The sequence below is a fragment of the Oryzias latipes genome, chromosome 5, assembly GCF_053564925.1.
Source record: "Oryzias latipes strain Hd-rR chromosome 5, Olatipes_Hd-rR_3.1".
In the NCBI taxonomy this organism is placed as follows: Eukaryota; Metazoa; Chordata; class Actinopteri; order Beloniformes; family Adrianichthyidae; genus Oryzias; species Oryzias latipes.
The window spans coordinates 25,646,612-25,670,791 of NC_136241.1; the positions used below are offsets into that span (position 1 = coordinate 25,646,612).

The 24,180-nt window shown below is 44.0% G+C and overlaps 2 protein-coding genes across 6 annotated transcripts in view; one reads left to right on the forward strand and one right to left on the reverse strand.

The window, feature by feature from the left end:
• Positions 1–11,525, forward strand: part of cntn4 (contactin 4) — a 277,378-nt gene extending 265,853 nt beyond the window's left edge. For all 5 annotated transcript variants that reach the window (XM_078947538.1, XM_078947537.1, XM_023955100.2 and 2 more), the window contains 6 exons: positions 1,372–1,606; positions 4,518–4,633; positions 5,674–5,860; positions 5,934–6,046; positions 6,126–6,294; positions 8,367–11,525. In XM_078947538.1, coding sequence (XP_078803664.1) covers positions 1,372–1,606; positions 4,518–4,633; positions 5,674–5,860; positions 5,934–6,046; positions 6,126–6,294; positions 8,367–8,458 — 912 coding nt within the window. In that variant the 3' untranslated portion in view covers positions 8,459–11,525. The remainder of the gene's footprint in view (positions 1–1,371; positions 1,607–4,517; positions 4,634–5,673; positions 5,861–5,933; positions 6,047–6,125; positions 6,295–8,366) is intronic.
• Positions 11,526–13,471: 1,946 nt separating this feature from the next.
• The window catches only part of LOC101167284 (uncharacterized), a 76,811-nt gene continuing 66,102 nt past the window's right edge, over positions 13,472–24,180 (reverse strand). Inside the window, exons 17-24 of the mRNA XM_023954670.2 lie at positions 23,005–23,055; positions 21,354–21,746; positions 21,018–21,146; positions 18,745–18,804; positions 18,061–18,156; positions 17,822–17,902; positions 17,632–17,748; positions 13,472–15,627 (exon numbers count right to left, since the gene is read on the reverse strand). Of these exons, the coding sequence (XP_023810438.1) occupies positions 15,622–15,627; positions 17,632–17,748; positions 17,822–17,902; positions 18,061–18,156; positions 18,745–18,804; positions 21,018–21,146; positions 21,354–21,746; positions 23,005–23,055 (933 nt within the window). The 3' untranslated portion in view covers positions 13,472–15,621. The remainder of the gene's footprint in view (positions 15,628–17,631; positions 17,749–17,821; positions 17,903–18,060; positions 18,157–18,744; positions 18,805–21,017; positions 21,147–21,353; positions 21,747–23,004; positions 23,056–24,180) is intronic.

Sequence of the window (24,180 nt, forward strand, 5' to 3'; positions counted from 1 at the left end):
TTCAGCAGCTGTCCAAGTGGCTGGTCTCAGACGATCTTGGAAGTGGACATGCTGGATGTGGAGGTCTTGGGCTGGTGTGGTTACACGTGGTCTGCGGTTGTGAGGCCTGTTGGATGTGCTGCCAAATTCTCGGAACCGCCTTTAGAGACGGCTTATGGTGGAGTAATGGACATTCAATTCCCTAGCAACAGCTCTGGTGGACATTCCTGCTATCAGCATGCCAATTGCACGCTCCCTCAAAACTTGCGGCATCTGTGGCATTGTGCTGTGTGATACAACTGAAGATTTCAGAGTGGCCTGGTGGGATGGATTGTCTTGTCAAAGGAGAAGTGCTCACTATCATAGATTTAGACAGATTTGTGAACAATATTTCAGAGAACTGGTTATTTTGTGTATGTGGAAAATGTTTCACATCTTTGAGTTCATACCATAAAAAATGGGAGCAATAACAAAAGTGTTGCATTTATATTTTTGGTCAGTGTAGTTGTGTTTTAGGTGTTTTTGGTACAGTTAGAATGTTTTTTGTGTACTATACAGTTGACTGTATTATTGCCTGTATTATGTGACCTTATTAGTTTTTTAAATTCATTAACATTTAGCTGCTGACTTAGCCTTTAAGCAGCTATTTAGTTGCATGGTCTTTACAGCATCTCATTTAGCATTTTGGTGCCAGTTTAGTCATTTTTGTTTCAGAAAAATGTTCTGATTTTTCTTTACTTACACTTAAGCTGATTTTATTAAAATTCAAAGTTTTAGTTTTACATGAAACAAAGTCTGTAAATTTTTAAATTATCAGTAACATTTTCCTATAATTATACATTTAAAAAGTTAAGTATTTGAAATGCTTTAGTTACATTTTTTGCTTTGTTCATTTATTAGCCTTTAAGCTAATTGCTGATTTTGTTAATATAATATAACATTTAATGTAATTTACCTTTTTTCTTGTTTTGCGCTATACAATAAAACTGAATTGAATTGAATATTTCAGCCTTCTACCATCCCAATAGCAGCATTTTTCCTTTTAAAAAGGCTACTTTGAATTAGAAAATATTATGTTCTGGTGTCTTCAAATGTAGAGAGAGTTTGTGTCTGGAGGTTTCATAAAAGGTGTTGCCTGAGTTAACATGCTTTCTGAAGAGTTTAGTTTGAAACAATTCTTCATCTTACTATGCTAAAAAACTGTGTTTTTGTGAACGAGTGTATCTCTGAAAAGACTAAAGTGTTCTGTCTACTGGAACGAAGTTAGAACCGTGTGGAGCTTGTCACCAGACTTTCTGACATCGTGCTGAGTGTTCTGCATAGTGTCTCCACTGAGTTATGGATGTATGGAACCAGAAGGTTTGAAGCTCGGCTGTGTTGTTGTCCCTGCAGCCCGTTCCAGAGGAGTTACAGAACGGACCGGGATTCGGCTACGTGGTGGCTTTTCGACCCCACGGCGCCACAGGCTGGATGCAGGCGGCCGTTCCTTCCCCCGAAGCATCCAGATATGTCTTTAAGAATGAGAGCATCCAGCCCTTCTCGCCCTTCCATGTGAAAGTTGGAGTTTACAACAATGAGGGGGAGGGACCCTTTGGACCTGTTATCACCATCTACTCTGCTGAGGAAGGTCCGTGCGGTCTCATATCATGCACAGTGTGGGCAACAGTTCCACCTACTGTTTGCATAATTTCCGTGGAGTGAGATCTTGTCAATTTCTACCTTGCAGCTTTTTTTCCTGTGTAACTTTTTATTGAGTGAAATTAGTGGATTGAGTGAAGGACAGAAGGAGGTGACCAAAGAGCCATATGCGCCCCCCAAATCTCAGGACAGGAATTCCAATGACTGCCTTAAAGATGGGCCTAAACTGTTTTAAAACACTCCTTTTTTTTACTGCATTAAAGTATGCCCCCTACAAGCCTTTGTCAGTTTGAAGTTAAAAGGTTCAAGTCCGATTAGATGTCGCACGACTGAGAAAATTATTCTCCACATTTGACCTATCCCCTGGAGGGGCTGCAGGTCGGTGTTTAGTCGTGTAACCTCCTTACCCAACCCCTTAACCCTGAATGTCAATCAAAGACACATTGGACACCATTTTTAGAGTCTATACTGTGACCCGATTGTAGATTTGAACCCATCACTTCCCAGTTTCCCATGCACTCTACAACTAGCCCACTTTTTTTTTTTTTTTTTTTTTTTTTTTTTTTTTTTTTTTACCTTGTCCTGTCCAACAGCTGGGCAAACAGATGAGAGCTGAGGGCCTCTTGTGTTGGACATATTTTACTTTAACAAGAGGGGTTATTAATCTTCAGACAAACCAAAGGTATGTCTGAATAAACCCCTTTTGTAATTGAGGCCAAACTTTATTAATTTTAAACATGTTTGAAGATCTTTGGTGTTGGACCGGACGGAAAAGGAAAGAGGGGAAGAAGAGAGAGGGACGTTAGAGAGAGGGGGGGAAGGAGGGTGATAGTAGGAGGGGAAGGGGGATAAGACCATGAAGCAGCATAGAGCAACAAGTTTACTGGTTGTTAATCACCATGGTAAGGCTCAAATGCAGTACAAAAAGGGCGGAGCCTGTCCACACACACACCCAAGTGTCAAACACACCTGCTAGTTGCAAAAATGTCCATCTGTCGACATGTACACAAAACAGATAGTGCTCACACGCATACTTATGCCTTAAAACCAACTAGTGTGAAACATTTCAGTCATTCAGTCACGCAAACCGCCAGTGCAAAGGTGAGCCAACACCCGTGCTCAGGTGAGTGCTCATGTTCTTCTAATATGGATGGTGGAATGTGTAAAGAAGGAAGGAGAGCGCCCAGCCATCCCCACCCCAAGACCCCCACCGCAGCAGCAGCGGCAGCCGGAATCCCCCCCACGCCACACGGAAACCGGCAGGGAACAACCGCCGCCCGGGCGACCAAGCCCGCCACCCAGGCCAGGGCCAGCAGGACCGCCGCAAGGCCCCCCAGAGCCAGAGAGCAGGGAGGCACAGAGGGAAAGAGAGGGCCGCCCCAGCCCAACCAGGAGAACAGCCCCCCCGCCGCGCCGGGAGAGCCCAACGCAGGGCCCCACCGGAGAGGGACGCCCACAGCCCCAGATGAGCACCCCACCACCACCCAGGAGTTCCGGGCATCCCCCCGCCCCAACCCCAGGTACGAGCCAGGACCCCCCAAGGGAGACCCGCCCCGCACTCCAGGCAGCCATCCGCCCGGCCCACGGTTGGTCCAGGGAGGAGCAAGGCAGGGGCCCGCCGCCCCCGCCCAGGAGGGGGGAACCCCGGGGAAAAAAGAGGGCCCACAAGGGGTGTTGTAAATATGGCCCGACCAGGCTCGGCCACAGTTGGAAGTTAGGCGGGGCCCAGCGCTCAGGAGCAAGGACCAGAACCCACCCCCCAGGGACACCAACACCCCCGGCTCAGATGTAATGTGAACCCCCCCACCGCGCGGAGAGAGCACCGCCGGGCCCAGGAAGCCGGCACCCCGGGGACACGGCCGCCGCTGCAAAGGGGCCCGTACCCCCCACCAGGGAAGAGGCAGGGGACAGATGGTCCTAGGTCCCACCTTCCTTGCAAAATGTGTGTGCGTATATGTGTGTTTAAGAGGCTGTGTGTGTTTATGTTGGGATGTATATATTGAGGGGGGAGGGGTGTGTGACAACTAGCCCACTTAACTGCAGCTAAACTATTTAAAGAAGCCAAGGTCCACTTCTGGACCACCATAAAATAAGACCTTAGTGTCGTTGGTTAAACGTAAACACACTTTAGCACTGCAAAAAAAACTGTGTCTGTTATCGCCATGAAAGGCGAAAGTTTAATTTTGAAAGTAAAGACATTACATCATGTCTTTCACAAGGACTCTGTGAGAAAGGAGGCGGCATGGGGCCTTAATGCTGAATAGCGGGACAAATGGCTCCTCCGGGAGCCAGGGGGGAGAAGGGACCGGACTCACAACAGAGACGATGTAAACTAACTGATGGGGGCCAGCAGCGATGACCAGATGTCAATCTTGTGTTTCCGGTCACTGTGGCTCCAGATGGGGAGATGGCATTGATGCTGCACAAAACTTATCATGGCGTTGATAGCACCGCAGCAACTCCCAGACCTGTGTATTGACTAATTGCGGTTAATGGTGAGAAGAATACAACAGTGTCGTCTACATTTGTGACCACGCCAAAGATTTTCTAAAAAACAAAAAACTGTATAGGTACTAGTCCTTTTTTAATCTAGGATAATATCACAGTTATTTTTAATTTCATGCTACTGAAGGACTATTATATTATGTTTTTGGAACAAAATCAGGTACAAAAAATGGAGGAAATGCTTCTTTTTTAAGTGAATGTTGCTTTAATTGCTTTCAAAGCTTCCTCGTCATAAAGCATAGAGATCCAACCTAAAGTGGGGCTCTGGTAACACTGGACCCCTGCAAACAACCCCCCCCCCCCCCTCCCCCCCTCTCCTTTGCTGCTGTTTTGATGCTCTCCCTTTGAGGTGTCATCAGAGCCAACTGATTCTCTCAAATCTTTTTCAATTCCAGAGCCTGGCCGAGCTCCCACCAGAGTCCGCGCCAGGAGCCTCTCTGCCGCGGAGATCGAGGTTTCCTGGAAAGCTCTTCCATGGAACGCCAGCAAGAGGAGGGTGCTGGGCTACGAGGTGAAAAAACTAAAAAAAGCCATGTCAGGGCGTGCGTGCAGATGGCAAAGAAAACGCTGTTAAACCGTGTTCCTCTCCATTATTGATGAGCGTCTCAGCCTCGTGCACCTTGGGCATACGAGATTATAGCTTCCTGCATGCATAATGGTTGGGCTTAGCCAGTGGCTTTCCCTCTGCTTCCTCATTGCTTACACAATTCAGTTCAATTCGTTTTTATTTCTATAGCCCAATATTACAACAATAGTCGTCTCAGTGGGCTTCATACAGGTGATTGCATAATGAAGATTAAATCATAAAGCATATAAAGTCACAGAATTCAATAAGTAATGGCGTAACTGAACTAAACTTAGACATTCCTTCTTGGTAAGGAAAAACTCCTAGAAATATAACAATTCCGGGTAAAAAAAAAAAAAACTCAGAGTTGTCCGCATGAAGGAGGGATTCTATTCCAGGATGGACAGGTGATGTACCAGAACTCTTAAGAGAAGAATTAGCTCATCAACGCTACAACTACATGTTTGATAGTCCAGTGGATGGACTTCATCTAGATGGAATTGGGGGATGGCCGGGGCCGCTGGATGAGCCAGAGGTGAGCTCCACGGCCTAAGCTCCAGCACTGTGACCTCCCTGATAGAGCAGGCCTCTGCCAGAGAGACTTTAGCTTCTGATCCACACAAAAATGGTTTAGTACCCAGTTTGTTCTTTTCATTTAAATTCAGGTCATTATTAAAGCTCAGAGAAGCTGTGTTTTTTGTTCTTGAAAGATTAAATCATGGAGAGGTACCCAGGTGTTTCTGTCCTTTCTTCCCTTTTTGTTGACTGTTTTTTTTTTTTTTTTTACAACCTCAGATTTACTGATTGCAACAGAAAGAGGGCTGACACCCCCCTAATGCTTGTTTTCAAGCCTGCTCACGTCTCTCTTCCAGTCGAGTTCACCCGTCAGCGTTTCCGGCGTGCGCCTCGATGGCAGGGAGCCTTTCAAGGTGTCTGCCGCCTTTCTGATTCTGTCGCCTCGCCGTTTTGCCTTGTTGCTTTTTCAGCTGAGGTACTGGAGTAAAAGCGAGCGCGAGGACACGGCCAGCGTGCAGAGGACCGTCGGCAATCAGACGTCCAGCATCATCCGGGGGCTGAGGGGCAGCACCTCCTATTACATCTCCGTGAGGGCGTACAACACGGCGGGAACGGGACCCCCCAGCGGCACAGTCAACGTCACCACCAAAAAGCCGCGTACGCATCTGCCGCCACAGCCGCCAACTCCGCCTGGCGTGCTCTCGAGCTGACCGTTCTTCTCTCCTCGCAGCTCCCAGTCAACCGCCGGACAAAGTGATGTGGAACACGTCCAACTCAAAGATCATCGTGAACTGGGAGCAGGTCAAAGCTCTGGAGAACGAGTCGGAGGTGACGGGCTATAAGGTAAACTCACCGCAGCCTGTTTATTTTCTCTCACTGACGGATGCGGATTCACAGACTGTGGCTTCACCCCCACCCTCAGGTTCTCTACAAGAAGAACCGGCACAGCCGGCCCAGCGTCATGGAAACCAACACCACCTCTGTGGAGCTGGCTCTCCCCACTGATGAGGATTACATCATTCAGATTAAGCCGTTCGGCGAGGGCGGGGACGGCAGCAGCAGCAGGCAGATCACCATCCCAAAGACAGCAGGTCAGTGGGGAAACAGGGTGCTGTCACAAAGTATTTAACGATAACTAAGCATGTCCTAACGTAATGAAACGCTGACCAGAATACATCCAAAATGTAGTTTTAAATATTAATTTTGTTTATTTGGAGACTAAAAGGAAAGCAGTCCCTACCCAGTTCTATGTGGAAAAGGGTTTTGCCCCCCTGTGGTCTTAAGAACCATCCTTTGTCTGTGGGCAATCAAAGCTCCTTTCAGAATTCACATTCTTTAGATCAGTGGTCCCCAACCCCCGGGCCATGGACCAGTACCGCCGGGTCACTTGGTATCGGGATTCATAGCAGAGAAAAGAAAAACGATTTTACATTATTTACGTTTTTTATCATTAACTGATGCTGAAGGAAGTTTGATTTTGGAAATCTCCACCACATCGATTTATGAGTTACTCTTGACGTTCATCTGGGTCTGCCTCCAATGTTATGAGGACTTTGCTAATAAAGTTTCCCAAACACGGTGGATTCATGTTTATTTTTATGTGTAGAAAACATCTGTTTTGTGCCGGTGGTATTATTTTATTTTGCATTTGTCCACCACACCTCAGAAATCTGGTGAGGATGAAGTTGGCCTCTTGTTTTTTAGCTTCCACTTTTGTGGTTTAGGGTTAAGGAAAAATGATCACATTGCCATAGATTCAACACAAAATCTAGTGAACAAGAAAATAAAGTTCAAGCAAGCATTTTACAGAGGATGAAAATTAACTTTACCCTCAAAAGTTAAGGGAAACTGGAAGCTCCTAATCAGATGCTAACTTCATCGCCATACAATCCAGTCCAATGCCTTGAATCGAATTTCCCGCATCAGTGACTCTTTGGGATCATGGAATAAAATATCAACCACATTTTTGATGTCAGTTTCTACATTCTAGAAAGTTCCTAGGAAATCGATTATTCTGAGTCGGTGGGCTTTTTTCTGTCTCTATATTGATCAATCATGAACACTTGGTCCAATTGGATCAATAGACGTTGGTCAATCTCTATTGGTTAAGTTATAAACTTTGACCTAAACATAATCGGCTCCTGGATCGTGGCTCTGTCTTTATTCGTCTTAACCCTTAGTCCCAGCTCTGCTTTCGGTTGACTATGTGCGGTCAAACAATGCCCAAACCTTAGTGAGGCTGTAGCGCATAGTCATGCTAGATTTTTTTTAACGGGCATGCTGCGAATAACAGGTTGTAGCTCAAACTTATACAACATGCCAGGGTAAAGTAAGGGTGAGACGCAGGCGTGTCGTACCAATTTTTCTCTGTTTCAGCCCACCTGTGCAATGCTCAAAAGAGCTGTTCATGTGCTAAATGTGTTCTCCTTGCGTGCAGTCTGACTGTTAGAAATGAGAGGATCAGGGCGTAGTCTGTGTTGGCATCCTACGTATCACCGCAAGGCAAGGCAAGTTTATTTGTATAGCACAATTCGTACAGAAAGTAATTCAAGGTGCTTCACAAAACTGAAAAATGCCTTAAAATCACAATACATCATAGAAATAATCAACGTAAAATTTGCTTTAAAAGAAAAGAAAAAATTTGAAAATTGATTTAAAAAGGAAGGAAAGGATAGAAAAACGTACATATACTTGGGGAATCCCCGTAGGGTCAGTAAAGGGTCAGTACTTGCTCCTCACACCCTAGAGAACATAAAGGCATATACATAAACAGCATCACCTTTACATCGTAAACTTACGAATACTTCACGATACACATGCACGACAATCGCACGTTACGTTTTCATGACACCCCTTGAGTTGACTGTACAAGCCGTACCCCTGCACACCCCTTACGATGCAGCCCCTCCTCTATGACTCTCCAACGGCCCGGACCAAAAACGGGACAAATCAGACAAAGCTAAATTCTCGTCACTTGACAGTAAAGTGTTCTTGAAAATCTTTGGAATGAGAAGAAAAGCACAAAAAAAAGGACCTATTTCCAACATGAGCTGGTAACAGTTCATGTTGGATGGATAAAAGATTGAAGGTCAAAGTCAAGAAAACTCCTGTGTCTACAGTCCCTGTCCTGCTCTTGACCAATAAAAGGTTTCTTTCTTCTCAGGCACCACTGCGGTGGGCTCAGCGTCCAAGGTCTCCACCCTCTCTGCCCTCAGCACGATAGCGCTGTCTTTCACAGCACGGACATCTTTATGACAAACGGCTCAGCGCAGCCGCTGCATCTGATGTGGACACAGCACTGAAAGCGACGCCCACTCCGGTGCGATTAAACCCAACACATTTTAGGCTTTAGAGGCAGAGGGAAGACGCTGACAGCAAACCTTAACGCTTCGTCATAGAGGTGACACACGGAGTCCCCTTCAGCAGGCAGGCCAGGTAAACGAGATTGACAGATGTCATGACTCTGTCGTTACCAAAGCAGCTTTCATAAGAGAGAAAGAAAGAGAAGAAATGTTCTATACACATCTTTTTGTATGACATGTTGAGCTTTTACACATGTTTTTTGTTGGGTTTGAGGTCCGTCCGGGTTTATCAACTGCGTGGTCAAGTCATCATCCAGATTTCTGATGTAGAGATTTCAGAATGTTCTCTTCTGGAACGTGACGTGTACCTCCCTGCATTTGGTACAGAAATGTCTGAAGGCCCCGATTTTCTCTTTGTTTCATCAAACCTGCCGTCAAAAAAACGATCAACCACAAGAAAGAAAACCGAAGGGATTTGTTCTTCTTTTTTGGACTTAAATCCAAAAGTTATGACAGTTAAAGCACACAGTAGCAAAAAGAAAGTCCAGTGACATAAGCAAATTGAATTAGGCGTGGTTTTATTCATCGTCCCTCAACCAAAGCAAACAAAACACCTCTAAAACTGTCCTTCTGCGAAATAGATGTCCTGCGTTCATGATGTGTCTCTGCTTTCGACCAGATCCAGAATGGTGATCGGTCCAAACCTGAGCTTTTTGTACTGAGATATAAAAATAAACACCCTTTTCTTTTCTGCATACCGGTGTTTCAAGCTTGAGGCAAACTGTAACCGTTTGTTCAGTCGGTTTATAGACGTCGCTAAAAGTAAAAACTGTTTCTGGAGTTCCAAACAGCCCTAATGTCACAAGATCAAGGTTTTCCTATCTCCCAGATAGAGTTCACAAAAGTTTTGAAAGCAGGAAACTCGTGACCCCGTCGCACTCTGACTAAAAATACAACTGGAGTCAAAATCAACTTTAGTTCACACATGGTAGAAAGACACATTTTTAACATTTGTGTGCTTATCTGCCTATTTTTTTCAGTTTAAACCGCCAATTTTTCTTTTTTTCTTTTGCAATGAAAACGTGTTGCAGGGGGTTCAAAGGGTTATAAAAACCACTCAGCTTCAGTTTAAGTGCTGCTGGTGACAGGCTTCATTTAGGTGACAGGTCCATAGCAACCATCATGTTTTTTTTTTCTTGTCTTGGGCTTATAAATGCGTGCGCTAACGTCCCTCTCTCCAGATCAAAGTTTTATTTTTTACATTTTCCATAGCAACCAAAGTTTATGCTTGCCTCAGTCACTTTTTTTCCTGGGTTTCATTTAATTCCACATGGAGTTGTTCAGTTTGCCACTTTGTATTGGACAAGCTGAACTGTTAGAAACATTTTTAGTTCAACCTGAGTGCATTGACTGTATACTAGAACTGGACTGAGTGTGACGTCACCCAAAGAAGACCACTGAATTCCAGCTCCAATCAAATGAAATCAATTCATTTGCTATTTCCCCCCCCCGATACTGTTGAAGCTAGACATCGTTAGTCGGCAGGGAGTGGTCCGAGTCTACGTGTCCATGGCAACCACTCTTGCCAATCAGGAGTTAGCTTGTTGGAAAGCCACACCCCCACCACTTGAAAGCAGGCTACACGAAATCTGTTAATTGATATGGTCCAGCTGGCTCCACCTACTTTTATTGAGGCTTCTGATTGGTCAGTTCCTAACTTAAACAACTTGAACTACAGAAAAAATTTCACGAAAAAAATCCGATTAGCAAGAACACATTAATGGTTATTCTATACGACTGAGTAACAGCTGTTTATTGGACAGGTCTGTGGGATTTTGGCTTCTTGGAGCCAACGGGTACTTCCTGTTCGTAGTGCGAGGGGGGCGGGACCAAGTTCCCTTATACAGTCCAAAGTGCAGGTGCGGTCTTTTGGGGTAGAGCTTCAGAAATAGCCACGGAGGTCTAAATTTCACAACAACTTTTGCTGACTTTAGTTTTGGGGTGGGGGACTTTTTAACGTTTTGTTTTGGGGGTTTTTCGTGGGGGTGGGGGCTCGTGGACACTCGTGGCGGTGCAATTCACCGTCAGGATTCGACGATGGGCCTCAAATCTGAACAGGAAGTTGAATCGATGTTGCAGACCTTGATGGGAACTTCTTCTCCCCGTTGGGTTCCTCCACCCTGACTGGACCCACATCATCCCCCCCCCCCCCCCCCCAGCCCCAACCCCCGTTGTTTTCAGCGTCTCTAGCTATTCTTTGCCTTCCGTGTGCCTCATCATAAGTTCAAAATCCTCAGGTCCTTAAAGAGCCTTAACTTATCACATGTAAATGACGAAAGTGAGCAGCGGCTGCGGTGATGTTTACATGCTGCTGTTACTATAGGAACTGTACATCCTTTGCTTGGGGGGAGGGGGGGCAGACTGAATGACATTCTGCAATACATGAGGCCGGGTGCATTTTTTTTATAGCTGTGTGTTCTGAACAAAGATGATGATGCTGCTGATCTTTTCCTTTCTCCCATCGTCTCCTGATGCCACGCGGGGCTGCAGCCTGGTTGAAGCTTGTAATCCAGCCGAGTAGTTTGGAGTTCTTTGAAGGGGAAGTGTTGCAGGTTCCGCTCCGAGTCGCGCGTATCCTGTAAAAAAGCGATTTTGTACACTTCGGATCATTTATATACGAAGAACCTTTCTAAAGAGATGATATTCTGGGTTTTTAAGCGCTGACTCTCGTTTCATACTGTAGTGTCGCTCAGCATGACTGTGCTTCGTCCTCTGCCTTCTGTCCGCCGGCTTAAACCCAGCAAATGGCTTCAGCGGCGCCGGGTTCATGCATCCGATAGGTTTGTGTATACTGTGTGTGTGTATACCATTGTAAGGCCTTTGTCCATGCTTCTGTCTGAGTCCGCCCCTCTGAGATCTGCTGAGTCTACTGTCTGTATTTGCTCCACAGGAGGCTTCTTCCCTCTGTTGCTGTTTGTTGTTTTTACTGTGTGAATAAAGATTACAGATTTGTAGAAGAACGCCAGGCTGTCTGTCCTTCAATTCATGACCAGTTGGGATCACGCCGAACGGGACTTTTCTGGAGCGGGTCGGGTTTTCTGTCTCTTTAAACGAAGGTGGAACTTTCAAAATGTGAATTCAAGCATTTAAAACAAACTAAAAACTGTGACTTTTTGGGGCGTTTGACTTTTTTTTCCCTCAGGATGTCCTGCTCTACTCTCTTGAAATTTCCTAGAGGTCTCTGCAAAAAAACACTAGACTGGTGAATATGGACCACAATGCATTGCATTTGAAGGGATTTTTATTTAAAAAAAAATGTATTTGAATTTTATTTTTTAGAAATCTTCCCGGTTGTCATCATCAGAACATAAAGGCTTCATAAATATTGTTTGTGAAATGTCATCCATCTTTCCACCCGTCCATCCATCTTCTTCCGCTCGTCCGGGACCGGGTCCTGGGGGCTGCAGTCTAAGCAAAGTTGCCCAGACTTCCTCCAGCTCCTCTGGGGCGGGGCCCGAAATGCTCCAGCCGAGAGACGTAGCTCCCAGCTCTTCCCCGGGGTCTCTGCCCAGTGGTAATGGTGATATTTATTTATTTAGTATGTTTTTACTTTGGTGAATTGGTGACGTCATATTTGCCAGAAACTCTGGAGAAACTAAGTCCTAGAAAAGCACTGTTTTTTTTATTTTTCATTTCGGCTAAAATCCTAAGTAAAAAAACACTGGAAACACTTTTAGCCTTGTGCTATCCTATGGGGTCCAAATGACCATGGACGTGTTCTCCCTGCCATGACAAAGGTGGATAAAGGGGGAAAGATTTCATGTAATTCATGGACACCAGTGAAGATCACAAATCATTGAAGAAAAAAGGTTCAGAATTGAAGGGTTACAAGCTAATTCCACTTATGAAAAATCAACATTTTCTATATTTTTATGTAGGAATTTTTAGCTTTTGTTTGAAGTTGGATCAGTTTTCCAGTGTTTGCTCCTCTGGGAGCAGCTCTTCAGGAGAATTCCTGCTCCATGGATGTGGAAGATGCTGGGAAGATGATGATCCGTCGGACACATCAGGAAGACGCCGTCTGGATCCTCCTGTGGTCCCAAGATGCCGTGTGCTGCTGCTTTTACTCCAGAAGCTCCAGAGGGTTTTTGAAGGAAAGACTATTTCATCTTCTAGGATCGTCCAAAAATATGTTTCTATTTCATTTAGGAATAACACGTCAATGTAAGGGTGGGGTCATCTAAGATAGCACAAGGGTTAAACCGACTTCTGCTCTGCTTCGTTCAGTTTGGACTTGGTGATCATATTCTGTCATAATGACTTCAAGTTTTCAAATTCGTATGAAAATCATTATTCGTTAGTGACCATAAACATCTGGAACCTTAAACCATCTCCACCTGCACACATTCCTAAAATCTTAATGGATCCAATGGGGTCATCTAAGTGCTATCTTAGATGACCCCAACCTTATATTGACGTGTTCTCCCTACCATGACAAAGGTGAATAAAGGTGGAAAGATTTCATGTAATCCATGGACACCAGTGAAGATCACAAATCATTGAAGAAAAAAGGTTCAGAGCACTGTCTAGTGGGTCTAGATGACCCAACTCCCAATGTTAAAGTGCCTAGGATAGCACAAGGGTTAAATAAAAATAAATAAAAGTTTTAGACTCAATGTTTTGTCTTCCTTTTTTGTTACGCTGTTGCAGTTGTTACATATAAGTTAATAAGTTAACATAAATTTACGAGTTTTTATGGAGGACATTTTTTTTTTCTTGCGTTGCTTTGTGCCATTAATGAATTTTAGTAAAGGCACAACAATTTTGGACCAAAACTCATTTGAACCCCAAAAAGATGCAGAAAAAATGAGACACAATGTAATATTTTAGGCAGCCACAAGATGGCAGTGCACCATAATTTTTTTTCTCCCAGTTTCTTTATACATACAAAAAAACCAAGCCTGAGGACAAATGTGTTCAGTTTTATTTTGAGTTCCCGTTTACAGCAGAAGCAAAGACACAGTTTGAGTCTATGTTTTCCATTTGGACACAATGCATGTACAGCACACACAAACCAAGCATGGGAGGGGGAGGGGGGCTTTACATCAGAGCGCTTTGAGGGCCGCGGTGCAGAAAATGAACATCTATGGTTGGGGCCCGTCAGCACAGCTCCTCCTTGTTGAATCACCTTCAGCCAAAAGTTTCTCCAGTGACCGAAAAGGAAAATGTTAAAAATCCGATCCGTGTTTTGTGTTTCTACAGACGCGTCAACAGCAGGACGACGGTTTCCAAAAAGACTTTGCTCCACAACTCCATGTTGTGCTTCAGAACAAACCAGTGTTCTCCCCACAGGAGAGCAGAGTCCTTGTTATTGCAAATCTCCATCAGATATTTATTTCTGTTATAGGGATCCTCCTAAATCCAGAGTGGATGCATAGTACCGGAGGAGACGGGGGCCGTTCAGGACCAGAACGCCGTTCAGGACAAACTCAATGAGTTGATGCAAAAAACAAAGGAGAAGAGTTCCTGCTGGGACCTTCAAGTAGAATAAATACACTCAAACTGCAGATATGAAACTTCAGCTACGTCCAAATTCCCTCGCTAACCCCCAGACTGGAATGTGACTCAGACACCTTCACTTTTTTGTTTTTTACACGTGACGGATTTACCAAAGTAAAAAACCAAACAAATATGAAGACGATGAATTCACAGGGATCTGATGCTGAAAAATTAAACAATTTATAAAAAAATCACTCCTTTCAAATGAAAAATCATTCAAACGTTGTGGTCTATATCTATTGCTCATTGATGGACACTGACTTGTGGGGAATTTCCAGAGCTCTGGAAACCGGGGAGTGGTGAGGGAATTTGGACGCAACCGTGGCCGTTTTCTGGCAAAACAAACATTTTGGACTTTAATTCATTGGACAGAAAAACAGGTCTAATTCTACTCGTCCAGTGTGAAAATCGTAGGCCAAACGTGGGTTCTTGAACATGTATCATATGTCCAGTGTGTATTTAGCCCCAAATGGTTCAATTCTGCTGCTGAGTTTGGGCTAGTGACACATTTAGCGCATTCTTGAACGCAGCCTGCGGCCGCACTTCTCTACGACCATCCAAAAACCTGCAGCATCTGTACGGACGTCACAGTTCAACGAGTCTCCAAACACTCCTGTCTGACTGCACAGGAGGACCCAAATCCTCTAAAGGATTCATGAACAACAATCCTGTCCACTTGGATCATCAACCTTTTGAACCCCCATCCCTCCCAAGGTGAGTATAACGATCCTTTCATCCAAAACAAAAAATAATAATCCAACCTTTGTTGATGCAGGAAAATTTCTGGCCTATGAACTTTGGAGAAACAGACAGACTTTTGGGAAAACTGGACCCAGAAAGCACAAAAATACCATCAGTAGCATTAAATTAAAACAACATCCTGACACATTTAGGAATCTCAGTAGACATGACATCATTAATAATAATAATAACTTTAAAAAAATCTGTAACTGTGCCCAAGCGTGGGACCAGTTTCCAGGAGAATTTTCTCCCAAAAACAAATCTGGAAGATGAAGATGAAGAAGAGGATGAGGACGTCTGCTTCAGTTCATCACCGTCAATCTGTGTTTTAAACCAGTTCTTCCTCACAGAGCTCTTCTGTGCTCTGAAAAGCGGCGTGTCTGAGTGATAAATATATATATATTTCTATATGTGTGTTTTTCATTCACTCTGCTATCGAGTCATGCAGTTTATAATCCTTTGATATTTGTACATATTTAATAAACAGACAAACACTCAACATAAATTAGATTTTCTATTGATAAAAAGGTAAAAAGCTAAGAAGACAGCAGTTGATTAAAGTGATGAGCGGAGATGACTCCCGGAGCAGGTCAGATCCTCCAGCAGAGGGCGCCGTCCTGCTTCCACGGAGGGCGGGAACCCGCTGGGTGGGTTCTAAAGGTTTTTTTTTTCTTTTTCTTTCTGCTCCTCAGAGCGCAGTCTGTTCTGGTGTCGGTTCTGTTCTGGACCGTCACGGCGACGGGACGAAGTCCTCTTAAAGGAAACGTGCAGCTGGAGGATCCCCCCCCCCATACTTCCAGAGGACGCCGTGCGCGATCAGGACTGCAAGGAGAACCATGATGGAAAGATGTAAAGAAACTCTCAGTACATCATTTACTGTACATAAGAACCGGATTAAGTGGCCCCTCCCCCTCGCGTTCCAAACAGGAAGTACCAAAGTTTACTGAGACATGAACGGCTATTATTATTGGTCAGAACACTCTGATACTGTTTTTCTTACATTTTAATTTTCTGTAGTGACAGTTATTCAAGTTCTAAACTGACCAATCAGATGCCTCCACAAAAGCATGTGTAAGAGTGGTTGCCATAGAAATGCTGACCGATTCGTACTGCATACGAACTATTTCTGGCTCAAACATGGCGGCGTCTGTATCGCGGAGGAAAAGAAAAAAGGGGGATTGAATGGACTTGATGTCATTTCCTGTGGGTGACGTCACTCACTCCAGTTCCCATATACAGTCTGTGCTTTACCATCAGCGTTCTTAATGTCACATATTTGAACCAACATTTCTTCATCATTGGAGTTTGAAGTTACAAAACCATCAAACAAACGTTTTTTGAACTGAAACTAAAACCAAAGTCAATTTTTCCAGAATATCCTGAAGTTACAAGGAATCAACTCTGGATGTTTCACATTGGCCGGTCGGATTGTCACCAGAGTTTATCGTTTTTTGGAGCATCTGCTTCATTTGCCATCTGTGAAAACTCACTCGAGCTGCTTTACTTTAGGACGGTCACCTTTCATGGCCTCCCAGTTTCACAGATTTTCTTTTTGTGTGCTCGTTTACATTTCTTATTTTTTACAGTGCATTGTGATCTGCATCCTGATTGGCTGCAGACCACTGGCTCCTGTACAGATGCATTAGGGTGGATTGCTAGCAGGGGGACTGACACGCTAGACTTCTTTTTCTATGAAAGTTTGAACTTTTAGAACTCAAGACGATAAAAAGAGGGTAAGGAGTGTGTCAATTGTGCACAAATTCATATTTTGTGCACAACTTTGCAGAAAAATATGAACACAACGTTTCGTTTTTTGTTTGACGTGTCTCTCTTGAATACGAAATTTCCCGTGAACTCTGTCAAAAATACGTCAGGCGTATACATCAAAGTCACAAATCATAGATTGTTCAAGTTTGTGCATGCGTGTTGAAGTTTATATTAAAACAAAAATAAAAATAGAACTTTTCAGAATGTAATTGACTCCATGGTGGGGAAAGTATCTCATTACGAACATTTAATTAAAAACAGATTATAGTAAAATGATCTCTGGCTGCATTCATCACTACTTATTTGGTGTAAAAAAGAATAAAATAAAAGGTGCATGTCTGTCAAACATGGTTGATTTATGGAGCAGAGCTATAGTATCATTTTCCTGCCAGGATCAATAACATTCTAAGATGTTTAATTCTATCGTAGTTTCATAAATGAGCCTCATGCAGCTGAATTTGAAGTTTCCTTTAAGTTGAAGCTCCGGTTGTCAGTCAGTAGAGACAAACATCTACTCGTTAGGGGAGTGATGACATCATCATCATGTCTGCTTTGTGAATAAGAGTGCTTCAGTTGAGAAAAAGTTTTTTTTCTTTGATATTTTGGTATATCTAACTACTCTAAATATAGATATATTTGCCACCTTTCATTCCGGGTGCCTTAAAATAAAAACGTGTGATTTTTCTGCTTGTTGTTTACCCTGGGAAGTGAACCCAGGACTCCTGCATGACAGTCCTACACCCAGTCAAATGAGCTACTTATTGTATTTGTCTCTGTTCTGTATTATATTATGTAAAGTCTTTTCTAATGTTTGGTTCAATGAATTATTAGCAGAACTTTCTTCTTCATGCGTTTCTTACTGGTGAGGCCACATCGCCCCCTGGTGAACAGAGTGTGGAACTGCACAATTATTCATGCGAGTTGGTTCACTTCTAAAACCATCTTGTGTGAAGCCAAACAATGAGAAAAGGAATTCAGTTCCTTCAACTGAAATAGAGTGAAAGCAAAGTGAAGGACATCCCATCATCAAAACGTCATTGGAGACCTCTGCAGACTGACCTCTGCTTTCTGCTGGAAGTCCTCAGTGGGAGACTCCGTTTCCCTGATAACCACGGCTTTTGTCACCAGCATGTCCGGATGCTGCTGCTTGGCCTCTTGGATCGCCATGGCGAGCGCCTGGAAACAGAGAGGATGTTTTCCACCTGGACATAAAGTGGAGTTGTGTTGTTTGTGGGATTCTCCTCCTGACCTGATGCTGGTCCACGTCATCGTCCCCTGTGATTATGATCCTTTTCTCAATCCTGGTCTCCGAGTAGCCTCCTTTCACCGTCTGGATGACGTGAAGACAGAAACATTTTATTCATTGTTACTCTAAAACCAGTTTTTCTCCAAGAAAAAAAATCCTGTGCAAACAAAAACCTTTGTGAGGCGGCCAAACCATCAGAATATTTCAGCCTGAATACAGGCTGTATCTATGGAAACCGTTACCTTGGTGACTTGTGTTGTGGTTGCTGAAGTGACGGCCTCCGCCGTGATGGTCAGTGGGGACACGACGGACTCTCTCTCCTGAGTGCCGGCTTTTACCTGCAGCGCAGCAACACAAAACACGGAGGTTTCAGCTGTTACTCCACTCAGGAAGAGGCCAGAAAACACACACACACACACACACAATTACAAACAAACAACAGGAATGTGAGAGAATAACATGCTCAATCGTGGAGCTACACGAGCATCAATTCTGCAGTTCTGCACTAAAGTAAAACGATTGGTCAAGTTCTGTAGAGAGATTCAAGGTGATCGCCTCCAAACGAAAACTGGTCGTCCATAGCAACCATTCAACTTTTGTCACGTTTCGGGCTAAACAATTATTGCACCAATTTTCCTTTTGCTCCTTGAAACTATCAAACCTTCTTTAGCAACCGATGTTTATGCAAGCCCCGCCCACACTTGTAACTTTCATGTCACATTTTGTAGCAAACAGGGTTAAAGGGTACAATGGTAAGTCTCCTTAATTAAAGGCAAATCAAAGTCAAAAGTCAAACAACTGGCAGGTAGCCCTGTGACACTGGTTCAGATGGATGTCAAATAAAGGTCAAGCTGAGGAAGTGGAAAACACACACACACACAAACACACACACAGCACTGCAGTAATTCCATCACAGAGACACTTACAGGGGAGCCGTTTTCCTTAAGGGCAGCTGGAGCCACTGGTGGGCTCATGACTCCACAGTTCTGAAGGGAAAAAATATATTTGATTAAAAATTGCCTGAAAAACTGTAAAATATCAATGATATAACAGTTCCATTCAAAATTGTGAAAAAAAGGATACCTAAAATGAGGTATTTAGCATAAAAAATAGCCCTAATACTGACAAATAGAGGTGAAATTACGTTAAACTAAAGCATCAACAGAAGCTAAAGCAAAGATTTGAAGCCGGCTTCATGTTCACGGCCTCACCGGCCTTTCAAACTGGTTTGAGTCCTGAACAATTTTCAATGTCAAAGTAAAAAAGCTTTTTGGGGGGTTTGGGTTACCTATAGGAGGAAAAAAGACAAAAGCTGCAGACAAAAATCTGGAATTTGTGTGTTTTTACAACCTAAAATTTGACTGGTCTGTGCATAATGTGTTTTGGTTTTTAGCCAACACTATTTTCTTGGCAAATGTACCTGAGTAAAGATGCAAAAAATGACCTAAAAAGGTATCAGCAGTTCAAAAAAACTGCAAAAGGAGCAGCATACAAAGAAGCAAAAACCACCTAAACAACATTTTTCTGTTTTCTGGAGAGCTGTTTAGGCTGCACCTGTGAGGTGGCTCCCTCTGCTGGCCGTGCATTAATACTGCAGGTGTTTTTTTTCTTTTTTAATTCTGGTTTGCAGGTGAACACATGACCTCACTCACACTGTTAAAAGTCAAATCAAAAACAAAAAAATAAAAAGAACTCCCATCTTGACCTAAAACTTCAACGGTTCCCCGTCCTTTCCTGACGTCATCCTCGCCATTAGCGGGTGTGATTACATTTTAAGCATTTTAGCAGCTGTGGAACGACAACCCCGCTTTCAATTGAACCACCTGAAGCTCAATAGAAGTTGCCTCGTAGTGAACTACGACTTCCCCACCAGCGCTGTGGAATATATTCACAGAATCGGTCGCACAGGCAGAGCTGGGCATCAGGGAAAAGCCATCACCTTTTTTACAGAGAGTGACAAACCGATGCTGCGCAGCATGGCAAATGTCATCAAGCAAGCTGGCTGTCCGGTACCAGGCTACATGATCGGCTTCAAGAAGTTGCACAGCAAAGTAAAGCGGAGACTTGAGAAGAAACCTCCTAAGAGAAACACCATTTGCACAACTCCACGCTTCATGATAAAGAAAAAAGGCAATGCAAAGAAACAGAAGACAGTTTCCGGTGGAGGGCACAAAGAAACAAAAGAACCTCAAACCAGAGGTGATGTCACACGCACTCCGTCCAGCTCTGATAGACAGTCAGAAATCTAATCTCTATATCAGCTGGAATGTATAACCTATAAAAATATATAGGTTATACATGTTTTGTATAAAAGCAAAACAGATTGGGAAGTTAACAGTTCCCGTGAGTTTGTGAATTTAGACATGCTACGTCACAAACGTTAATAACACGCTAAAAAGGCACGCTTAATACAATGTGGCAGATACTAGCCTGATACTGCATTTGGACGAAGCTTGATGCAAAATGTCAACGCACATCTTGCTCCAGGTTTGTCTTTCCCAGCTCTATTCGGATAAATGACGAACTTGGTGTCATCGAATTCCGTCCAGAAACGAACCGCATATATGATAAATTCTCAAACGGTTGGCACTTTTGAATTAACCCTTGTGCTATCCTAGGCACTTTAACATTGGGAGTTGGGTCATCTAGACCCACTAGACAGTGCTCTGAACCTTTTTTCTTCAATGATTTGTGATCTTCACTGGTGTCCATGGATTACATGAAATCTTTCCACCTTTATCCACCTTTGTCATGGTAGGGAGAACACGTCAATGTAGGGGTGGGGTCATCTAAGATAGCACAAGGGCTAAAAAGGGACGCCATCCATACGTCACCACCAAATCCAAGTCTTTGGTCAAAGCTCCACCTGGTTTCACTTTCAACGCACGCATTTTGTACATGGAGCCTGAAAACACGCGTGGCGAAACATGACCGCGACAGTTGTGAACGTGGAAGGAAGCCCGAGACGCACGTGTGCATCGACTTTTCAGCGGTGGGCGCTGGTGTGGGCGTATCGTTAAACCTCCGGTCATAAAAGGAAGTGATCGAGAGGTTTAGAAATGGAAACAGTGAGAAGTATTTCTGCAACACGATGCAGCTGAGGGGGAAAAACCAGAAAGTAGGGCAGCAGATGTTCTGTAGCGCTGCAGGTTACAGATCCGGGTGGAGCAGCGGGATCACAGATCCACTCCTCCCTCACCTGCGGTGAAACATCGATGCTGGCGGGATGAACTTCGGATCCGTTCGTGTGCGTCTCTGTCCTGGAGTCGGATCTCCGTATCTTGTGGGCCGCGCTCACGGCGTTGGAGTCCTTCTTTGCCACAGGAGGCTGGGGGAAGCAAAGAGAAGACTTCAGCAACAAACATCACCTCTGTTCCCTCAACAGAGCAACAAAACATTAAAAAAAAAAACATTGTATCAGTGTTTGGATGGAGCGGTGAAGGAGCGTGCAAAGAAATGTGGACCCATCAAAGACTCTTGAACGAATCACATCAAAATGAGGAAAGCAGCAACTGAAAAACCGGCGCAGCAGCACCTTGTCCTGCCGGGAATCCAGCGGGGATGAAGAGAACGACGAAGGATCAAAACCTCCGTCTATCTCCGGGAGCGGTCCCTCCTCTGGAAGCTTCTCCTCCATGGGAGACTTGTCTCTGAAGCCCATCAGGCGGGCCGAGTAGAACCTGGAGGTCTCCTCGAAGTCCTCTCTCCCCACCTCCGGCTGCCGCTCCCTCTCCCCCGGCTCCGCCGAGGAGTCAGTGATGACCGTGAAGTCCACCTCGGCCTCCAGGCTGGAGGTGGAGCTGACCGTCATGCTGGAGCATTTGCGCTCGATGCCCAGCTGGCTCTCTCTCATGGAGGCCACGGTGTCGCACTCCTGCTCCTCCTCTGAGGCAGCGACGGTGTGGGGCCTCCTCTCCCCAGGCTCCTTCTACAGAAAAGCACCGCCTCTCTGTTATTTTGGATTCAGTCGAGTGATGGAGGTGATGGAGGGTGTGGGGGGGGAGGGTGGACAGGAATGTCATGCTTTGTTTGGAGCACGTTTGCGGGGAAATTAAAACAAGCACTACATTCAGGACGAAAAACTTCAAACCTATTGAACAAATATCATAATCTAAAAAACTCTAATGGCTCGACGATGAGAAAAGACGTCAAATATTTCACACAGATGGAGGTTAAAGCTAAAATCTGAGTCTTGTAGAAGAAAACAGATCATTACTGGTGTTTTATTTATGTTTTAGTTGAGCAGCAAAAAGGAATGGAAGTGAAGTGGAGCCTCCTTGACAGTCCATAGCAACGGTCCATAGCAACGGTCCAGTTTTTATGAAAAGGATGAACGAACAGTGACTTTTATGTCTCGTTTCCACTAAGCAGTCCACATTGCTGCTTTTGCTACAATAAATATCGCGTTTGTGTTCGGCTTGGCTTCAACAGCGAGAAGTTTCAAACCCTTCACGACATTTGAGGACACACGGATGCTAAAAAGACGCAAACAGATGCCGACTGAGCCTTTGGGCTGCGTCCATGGTCGGCCAATCACAGTCGATCCCTAAAGGAAGGATCGCTTTGGTACCAGACCAAGTTCAAACACCAACATACCAAAGACGTTTATGTTCTTAGTTTGTTGTTTCCTGAAATAAATGTCAAATTGTTAATTTTAGGGAACATTTTTATCATCATTTTGGTGGATCTAGTTGGTTGTTAATGTTGATTATGTGGGATTTTTTTAACTTGACTGGACAGCTCCAGGCCAAGGCACACTTTGTCGGCCATTGTCCCTCACATCATCTGCTTTTACACTAAACACTGACCTGTCTGGAATTCTAGGTGTTTTGCTTTTCTGGATTGCATGTTCGTCCCCTAAGGAAGCTTCTCATCAGAAATAGCATGTTTAAAATCTGAAATAGATCAAAGATGGCTGAAAAATGCTGCTTTTTATCTTGAAAATGTCCTTTTTATTTTCACTTTACCAGCTTCAGCTAAATACAGGTTGTTCTATTCCCCTGCATTATTATGATTCAAAGCTGCAGAGAGGTACTACGAAAGGAAACCCACCTCACTTCTTAAAGCCATTAGCCGCTATGTTCAATGAAAGTCAGGATGCATGCATATTAGCCACAGGAAACAAAGCAGGACAAAGAGGATGATGGGAGAGCGTTTTGACGAAGGCTAAAAGAGAAATGAATAACCTTGAAGTCAGCGAGCGGTTCTTCGTATATTGCGTGAGTGGAGACGGGCTCCTGCAGCCGGAAGCAGAGGAAAGAGCAGAGGGGAGATGCAGAGGTTAGAGCAGTGGACTGTCCAGACAGAAAAGCCAACACCAGCTTGGAACCCCTGACTCGGGTTCGAAAGGACTCTGCACAGATTTCACAAGCTGCTTAAGAGCAGCAAAGCAAACAGCACCGTTCAGTTCGGAGAACAGGAAGAGCCCACAAAGCATAAGCAGGATCTTTTACTCTTACAGCTGCAGATCATGTGATCAGCAGGTTTCTGCTAACATCCACTGAGACCTGCAACCAACAGGATCCGTCGCTGAAGGAGTAAACAGCTGACTCTGGAAATGTTTTACTAGCAAAGTTTGTGCTTTTTCAATAGAAATGACGTTATTTTGTGGTTTCAAACGTCCCTCTTCAAATTATAAAACTGTGTCACTGCCCTTCAGCAGATGTTTTTCTCAAAAAGTTCCAAGATCCTGGAATGGACTGAACAATGACGGAGTATTGGTTCAATTTGAACTTGGACTGAAGATCAAACGCATTGACTCAGACTTGAGCCCCACAGCTTCATTTGGACTTTTTTGTAAGCATCTATACATAGCTGTGGTTTAACACTGCTTGTTAAAAATTAAGCAAATATATATATTTGTATCATTCTTTGTATTTTCACTCTTGTCTCATTCTGGTCTCATTCTGGTCTATTTCTATTCTTACTCTTGTCTCTTTATTCTCAATTTATGTTCTAATTTTTGCCTGCGCCTTGGCTTTTTTTAAATTTTTACTCTTGTCTCATTCTGGTCGCATTCTTGTCTCACTTTTGTTGCATTCTTGTCTCAGTCTCATCTCTGTCAGGTCTCGTTTTTGTCTCAAATCTGTTACAATTTAGTATTAACCTTGGAGTGGCATCTCATTTTCCACAATTTCTGAATCATGGAAAACGTGGAAAACCTTTGAAGACACCTCTAGTGGCAAAAAAACCCATTTCTTTTACATTTTTTCAATAAAATTTTAGCAAAAATAAAGCCTTGCCAATTTTCATAACAAATAACGGAGTCATTCTGGAAACAGCCACACTAAAGTTGTCTTGGCTGAAGTGAGACGGATGCTTTAAGTTTCAACCTAAAGACAACTTGGAAAGATTTTGGGGCA